This window comes from Coenobita brevimanus, unplaced genomic scaffold, assembly GCF_032717465.1.
Source record: "Coenobita brevimanus isolate Jiangsu-jjx unplaced genomic scaffold, ASM3271746v2 jjx.HiC_scaffold_2549, whole genome shotgun sequence".
NCBI classification, from domain to species: Eukaryota; Metazoa; Arthropoda; class Malacostraca; order Decapoda; family Coenobitidae; genus Coenobita; species Coenobita brevimanus.
In genome coordinates, this window is record NW_027643489.1 from 156457 (window position 1) to 164567 (window position 8111).

Here is an 8111-nt window from a genome sequence, read left to right on the forward strand (position 1 = left end):
CTAATGAGAGAGAGCAGCGTTTGGAAACTCCCTGAATAATAAGATCTCGCATCTAACGTGTAATAGGTACCAAAAACCACTCGTTACATGCGACTTCATTAGATGCCGATACATAAACATATGGGGAAAATTATAATAGGTAAAAAACTGGATCGAACCCCTATTTTGACCCTATTTTCACTTATTATTTAAGTTAATGTCGTTAATTTGTCATATAATCATACATAGTGATATAAAATATAAAATGAAGAAATAATATCGATAACTCACCTGTGAGTGATAAATGAGGTGCTTAAGGTGGTATCCGAGGCGGGAAGGAAGGCTACTGGGCCGCTCCTTCTCACCTACGCCACCAGCACAGCCACCCTCCTCCCACCTCTCGCTCTCCATTGCCTCTCGCGATGCCTCCCCGAGTTTTGTTATCTTTTTGTCTGCATTCTTTTCCTTCCCAACAAATCCAGAAAAGTCATCATGAATGTCACCATGAAGATTCCCTATGTTTTCATCGACATCACTCACAGTCTTATCCTTCATTTCCATCATCACTCACACTCTTATCCTTCATTTCGATCGAGATTTGCCACAACTTCCCCAAGCTCATGGCGTTTGTTTAAATATTCGGGGATACCGGTAACTGTTTATCTTCTTTCATTCACTTTCTTTGCATAGGTTTCACTGAGCTCCTGGTTTAGTTTCTGTAGCAAAGCTAACATCTTTCCCGTCCACGCACTAGACCAAGGTGGCGACAGATTTGAACCGCTCGCCCGGGATTTTTTTTTCGTTAGACGGAAACTTCCACGTTAGATACGAATATGGGTAGAGGTCCAATGGTGTCGTTAGATGTGAACTCCTTAGATGCGAGATCACACTGTAAATTCCTCACTTGTCATAACGAGGCAAATGTGGCACTTGTATGCTGTGGCCATGCAGCCAGGCGCCGCGGAGTTGGGTATCACACGTCTGCCTTCCCCCTCTAACATGCGGTAACTGAACCTGGTGCCTTGTGTATGGGACAGTCACAATGATGCGTCCAGGTAGACAGTTGGGCGCCACGGATCTAACCGACTTACATGTACACCCCTCTCTTGCAAGAGCGATACTGAGGGGCACCGCCGCATTTTTTTTTTTTTTTATAGGAAGGTGGAGGAAAGAAGAGAGAACAGGGGAAGGGATAGTAAGAAAGAGGAAGGAAGAGGGAGTAGACAGTTGGTGGGCTGGCCACCGTGCTTTTGTTTTGTTTATAGTATTAGTTAGGTAACTGCTTTTATTTTGTTTATTGAGTTAGTTAGGTAAGTGCTTTGTTTTGTATATTGTGTTAGTTTGGTAAGTATATATAGTGGTTTTGACTGTGTATGTTTGTATGTGTGCGTGTGTGTGCGTATGTGCGTGTGGATGTGAGCGTGTGTGTGCGTGTGCGTGGGTGTGCGTTCGTTCGTTCGTTCGTTTAAAGTTTTCTGCACCCTTAGTGCAGGCCGGGCCATCTATTAGCCCGGTTTGTGTGGGAAGGCTTGTATAGTAACTGGGAAGATGGCATGTCACTGCGGTGCCCCTAGGGCTTAGCAGCGCATTGCGTTCTTCTGCTGATTTTTTTTTTGGGGGGGTTATTTAGGAGGTGGGGCAGCTTGTGCCACTTCTAAGAGGGTGCGAGTTGGTATTGTGGCGATGATATCAGCGGCTGCCTTGCGGAGCGTGCATGGGGGAAAGGGATGATTTTCGGATCTTAGTGTGTCGGGATTAGGGTAGGGGGGTTTGACCCGAAGGCGAGATGTGGCAGGGCAGTTTAGCAGGTAGTGAAGGAGTGGTTGAGAGGTGGGGGCCTCGCAGTGTTCGCATTGTGGGAGAGGTGTTGTTGGTGGTGATTTCAGCTTTGCACGCGAATCCCAGCCGGAGGCGATGAATGTGGGTGAGGAGGCGGTTGTCTTTGGGTAGTGGCTGCATGAGTTCAGTATATTTGGTGGCCTGGGCAAACCAGGTAGCAGATGGAGAACCGAGTTTGACTTCTGCCTCATGATCGATGTGGTTGCGTCTGGCTGTTCGTTGCTTGATCTTTTGTTTAATGCGTGATAGGCTTGGGGGTATGTCTGTGTCAATGTGGGGGTGGGCTGATGCATGTTTGGCTGCCTTATCAGCCCTCTCATTCCCCTTTATTCCAACGTGGCTGGGGATCCAGTGGATGGTGATGGATCCCCCTGCCTCTCGGATCTGTTGGGCTGTTGCATGGATGTCAGTGGTTAGTGTGAGGTTGTCAGAGGGTGAGAATTGTTTAAGGACATGGATAGCGGCAGTGGAGTCAGAATGAATGATGATGGTCGAGGAGGGTGCGGTGTGGAGGGCATCTTTTAAAGCTGCTGCAATAGCAGCGAGTTCGGTTTGAAGCGTGGAAGCGCCATTTGTGATTCGGAAGCCATGACTGTGGTCACCACACACAAAGGCTGCCCCGGCTCGTGTGTCCGTAACAGAGCCGTCCGTGTAATAAGTGACGGCATCAGGGGGGGTGATAGAAGCAATGCGTTGCAACCCCTCTTGGCACAGCAATTGGGTGGGGGTGTTAGCTTTGTTTGGCGAGTCTGGGAGGAGGAGGTTGTATAAGGGTGGGTTCCAAGGGGCTTGGGGGCGGTAATGAGGGGCAGGAGAGTAGGGGGCTTGCATCATAGCAGAAAGGTTTAGGGCGTGGATGGCGCGGGCAACACTGTGCATCCAGCTCCGGGAAAGGATGTCAGGGTGAAGGCCGGTTGCAGCTTTTATGCGTGAGAGGCGGGGCCCCGGGGCGGCTGTGTGGGCCAGTTTGATGGCTAGGCTTGTCACTCTTGCCTGGATGCGATGGTGGAGAGATTCTAAGTTGCATTCTAGGCGGAGGTTGCATAGCTTGGTCCACTGTGGAGAGTTGGTCATAATCCTCAGGGCTTCATTCTGAATGACCTCAAGTCTGTTCGATTGGGCAGTGTCGATGGTGAGAAGGACAGGGGCGGAGTAGTCAACAATGGACCTTATAGCTTGTATATAAAAGAGACAGAGGACTTTGAAGGACGCACCTCCCCCTTTGCCTGCTAGGGCTCTGAGCGCGGAGGTGCGTGTTCTGGTTTTCTCCCTGAGCCGTGTCACTTCACCTCTGAAGGAAAGGTGGGAGTCTATTGTTACTCCAAGGTATTTGTGGGATGTTACATATTCAATGGACGTGTTTCCGAGTCTTAGTTGGTCTGTGGGAGCCCCAATACCCAGGGGCAGAGCTTTGGTTTTGTTGATGTTAATTTTTAGCCCCAGTTCTCTGCATATAGTGGTGAGCTTAGAGAGAGCCCTTTGTGCTCGTGTAAAGAAGGGGCCTTGATGGATAATGAGGGCAAGGTCGTCAGCGTAGCAGAGTAGGCGGGTTCCTGGGCCTAGGTCAGTGCATAAGAGGCACTCCACAAGGGTGTTGAACAGAGTTGGGCTGAGGATACTGCCTTGTGGAGTGCCATTTTGATGTCGGTGTGGAGCAGACGTGTGTCCTTGGAAGCGGACAGCAGCTTCACGATCCCGGAAGAAGTCATCGAGCCAGCAAAGGAGGCGGCCCCTCACACCCTTGTGTGCCAAGGTTGCCAGGATTGCCTCAGGACATGCAAGCTCGAAGGCCTTCTCGAGGTCAATGAAGACAGCAAGTCCTTTGCTTCCTCGGAATTCACAGAGGAAGGAGCCAAGACATTCTGTGGCCCCTTTGCCTTTGGTGTATGCAAAAGTGTAGTGGTGAGGGGGGGGCAAGCACCATTGGAGGCGGTGGAGCACCATGCGCTCAGCCGTTTTGCCGAGGCAGCTGAGAAGAGAGATGGGTCTGGGGTTATTGGGGTCATTTTGTTTGGGGATTGGGTGTATCACAGCTGCTTCCACTGCAAGGGCAATCGGCCTAAGGTCCAAGAGTGGTTGAGGAGGTCCAGAAAGGCCTTCTCAGCCACTGGGCCCGCGTGTGAAAGCATGCTGTAAGTGATTCCATCTAAGCCAGGAGCTGTATCTGTACTGCTTTTCTTTGCTTGGGCCAGCTCATGTGTTGTGAAAGGGCGATCAGACTCGGCTGGGGTGTTTTGGCTGATGTGGATCATTTCGGCTCTGTGTTGGTGGAGTTCCTCCTGCCGGCGCCTGATATCATTTGGGAGTTGAGTGGGGGAGGTGCGTCTGGCGAAGGACTCTGCTAGGTTTTCTGCCTCTTTGCGGGGATTTGGATGAGTTGGGGGCCGGGCAGAGGGGGGGCTGGAGACCGCTTTCAGTTGTTTCCATATAGAGCCAAGGTTAGAATGTGCTCCTAGCGACTGACACCACTCCAGCCATTTCTGTTCTTTGATGCTGTTTTTCTCAGCGATGGAGTGCTGGATGACTGACTGGAGATATCTAAGTGCCTCGGGGGTGGGGTTGGCCCTGTAGATCTTTTTGGCCCTGTTTAGATGGTGATTAAGTTCTTTGACTCTGGGGCAGTAGTACCAGTGGTTTTTGTGGTGGCGCTTAATGGGGGTGGTGGTGGGAATTGCCGTTCCTGCTGCTGCTTGAAAGGCACTTATGATCTGGGCAGCATGTTCCTCTAGGTCCTGTGAGGGATCGCTATTGATGAGGTCGTCTAGTGTGTTTGTGAACAGACCCCAGTCTGCGCGCTTGGTGTTCCACCGGGGGGGGCCAGGAGGTCTGGGGAGTGGGGCGATTGGGATGGTGCAGAGGATGGCATGGTGGTCAGAGGTTAGAGTGGGGTGGATCTCCCAAGTGGAGTGACGTGCTAGCGTTGACGACACGAGGGAGAGGTCTAGCCTGCCCCCTTGTAGGTGTGTTGGAGAGTCAACGTCGTTTAGGAGAGTGATGGTTGGTGTTTCCTCCAAGACTGTAGCTAGGTGGCGTCCTGTGGGGTTTGTGGGGCTTTGGGAGTTAAGGCAGAAGTGGTGGGCATTAAAATCTCCGCCAACAAAGACTTCTTCTGTAGCAGAGAGTGAGAGTAGCTCCCCCAGTCTAAGGTCGGCCGTGAGTGAGCGGTAGACATTGTATATTTTAAGGTGGCCTTGTGCTAGAGTGAGGTCCACTCCCTGACTCTCTGCCTCAGAACAGTCTGGAAGGGGGCTGATGGCGGCTGCAGGAATGTGTTTTCGGACGAGGATGGCGCAGCCTCGAGAACCACCACGCACATAGGGTAGTAGGAAGGGGGTGAAACCCCGCATATGCAGTGGGCGGTGCTTGCTTAAGAGAGTCTCCTGCAGGAGGAAGATGTCGATATTGTCTTTGTGTGCGACTTCTTCTAGCAGGGAGAGGCGTGCAGAGGCACCGAGGATGTTCCACTGCAGTATGCGGAGGGAGGTGGGAGGTGAGGTGTTGGCGGTGTTGCTGGTGTCCCCTAGGTTGTTTGGGTGGGAGTAGGAAGGGGGGACCTGGAGCGGGGTCTCCCTCTCTCCACAGAGCACTTGCGAGGTTGGTGGGGTTGGGCTTTCATTGTTTTTTTGTGCTCGGTGGGTCTGTCGGTAGACAGGGAACGGTTTCTGGCATCTCGGGGTGTGTGTTTTGTACGGTTGTGTTGTCTGTGGCATGGTTGATGTGTGGGGTCTGAGGTGGCAGGAGGTGGAGGAGGCTGTGATGAGGTTTGTTGAGGGGGAGTGGCTTGGGTTAGGTCTTCGGGGGCAGTGGTGTGGGGGTCGGGATGTTCTATCCAGTTCTGGATCGTTGAGGATATTGCAGAGCGGAGGGGGCTTGGATCTATGGGCCGATTGAGGACCTGTTCTAGCATAGACACCATTGTGTTGCATAGCATTCGGCCTAGATTTTTTAGGTGTTCTGCCTTGAAGATGAAGTGGTCTTTGGGAAGAGTGGTGTCTGGTTGTGGGGTTTGTGTGAAGGCTTCCAAGGTGGTCTGTGTGCTTGGGTCCTGCTTTGGGGGTGTGTGGGGTGGTGGTGGGCTGTGGGGGTGTGGGGGTGGGGTGCGTGGTTGGTGCGGTGGTTTTGTGGGGGGGTGGGGAATTGCCTGAGGAGTAACAGTGGGGGTTGGTAAGGGGGAAAGTCGGTGGTCAGCTGGGGAGGGGAGGTAAGTGGCGAGAAAAAAAAAAACACAAGGGGGATATATATATATATATATATATATATATATATATATATATATATATATATATATATATATGTATCTAGCCGATAGATATATATATATATGTGGGAGGTATTTATTTACTCAGTCGTTCGTCCATTAGTTCTAAGCAGCACACACGCATATATACACCCATACACACATGTATACTCAAATGAAATTAAATATACTTGAGTGTATGAATGTAAATCGGTATGTATGCTTAAGCAAGAACAACGAAGGAATCGATCAGGATAAATAAATTATCAGCTACAATCCGGCGGTTCCCTACAGTGCCGGGGGGGGCCTAACTCCCCGTCCTCTAGAGGACGTCGTGAGAGTACCCCGACACTGCCCCGTGAGGGACTTACCTAACCCTAGCCCTAACAGAATGCCTACCCTTGCCGCCTCCTATAACCAGGCCTCTAAGGCCCCCCTTCATGGAAATACCCTACGGTATCCCTTCAGGGTTCGGCGTCGTACTACGGCAGGGACTCTAAGTGGCAGCCGGAAAGCAGCTGATATGGTTAAAAAAAAAAAAAAAAAAAAAAAAGGAAAACACAAGGTTTCCTCAAGCTGTGTTGGCGTGAAAATCGATCTCTGAGCTGGAAGAGAGACAGCTATGGAAGTCTTGGGTTGCGCTATCCACGTTTCACTGTGGAGCGACGATGTTGTTGTTGTTTGGATATTCGTCTCAGCAGTGCTGAGACACGGGCAAACAGTGAGCCCGTCAGTGGTGCACATGTAGCGCACAAGCTGTATTTAACGAGGAGGGGGGTAGTCCCTAACTGTTTGTAGTAAAATTTTAAAAGGTGTTCTGGCCACAATGCCAGCAGCGTCAGTATAATCGTTGCCCGACTGGGCAAAGCCAGCAGCGGGACGAGATCTGAGATGAGCTGTGGCAGGGCAATGAAGTATGTAATGGATGAGAGGCGTATCCGACCTCTCTAAGCAATGAGCACACGGATCTGTTGCCGCATTTTTAATCTGCTTATAGCATGGGAATCCCATTCGTAATCTTCTAAGTCGCACTAAAAGATAGTTTGGCAGGCCTGGGGGAGGCACCAAAGGAGAGTATGATGTGGCTGTGGCATACCAAGTCGCAGATGTGGAACCTTCAGCGACGCAAAGCTGGTGCTCCACCCGAGACAGCCTACCTATTTTTGCAGTCAAAGTGCCACGGACATGTGATGGGCCGGGGAGAAGTGGGAACGTGATCTCTGGCAGAGAGCAGGCGGAGCGTGCAGCGACATCAGCTGTTTCGTTCCCAGTGATCCCCACATGTCCTGGGAGCCAATGAAGAGTGATAGTGGCTCCTCTCTGGACAAGGAGGGTTGCAAATGTATGGATGGCCGTTATGAGAAAGATATTGTCTTGGAGTGAGAATGAGCGCAACCTCTGCAGAGAAGAAAGGGAGAGCGACGATGTTAAAACCTCAGGTGATGGCGGGGGAGTGCCGGATCGCGTGCCCTCCAATCACGAAACAGATCCGACGCCCTCCAATCAGAGCGCTGAAAGGTTCTTGCCACAGGCTAGTGGAAGGTTGGAGGTCTCTGCTGGGAGATGTGCTCGGTGCGGCAGCTAGTGAGAGATTGGTGGAGGAGCGTGAGCTCGTGCATGTGAGCATTCATGATAAGAAGCATGTGGTCTGCAAACTTGTCATTGGGAGATCCATTTTGTATAGCAGCTGCTGGGGTGTTAGGGTTTGGTTTTGTTACTTGTGCAAAGCTTAGACCTGGTCGTACTGTGGTGGGGGGAGGGTGTATTTATTGCTTTCTTTACTATTTCTTTTCTTTTAGGGCATTTCATAGCCATAGTGCGGTGGTCTCCTTCGCAGTTAATACACTTTTTGAAGTTGGAGTTGCATTTCTTCCAAGTGTGATCAAGACTGGAGCATTCAGAACAGATTTTAAAATCTTTGGGTTTAGGACATTCGTTGATGTTATGTGTGTCCATTTCATAGCACTTCATACACATTATGATATGTATAAATTTCTCAGCCTGGATCTGATTTTTGCTGATGCACAGATGGAACAATTTCAGCCCTTCTATTGCT

The 8111-nt window shown here is 50.6% G+C and overlaps 1 protein-coding gene across 1 annotated transcript; it reads right to left on the minus strand.

The window, feature by feature from the left end:
* Positions 1–1734: 1734 nt before the first annotated feature.
* LOC145389850 (uncharacterized) lies at positions 1735–3762 on the minus strand. The gene has a single exon (XM_080264985.1). It carries the CDS (start codon positions 3760–3762, stop codon positions 1735–1737), a length of 2028 nt encoding a protein of 675 aa, XP_080121111.1.
* Between the last annotated feature and the right edge of the window lie 4349 nt (positions 3763–8111).

What these genes read in the sequence shown, in the direction of transcription:
- LOC145389850 (XM_080264985.1), bottom strand. Translation starts at nt 3,762, where the DNA reads ATGGTGCTCCACCGCCTCCAATGGTGCTTGCCCCCCCCTCACCACTAC.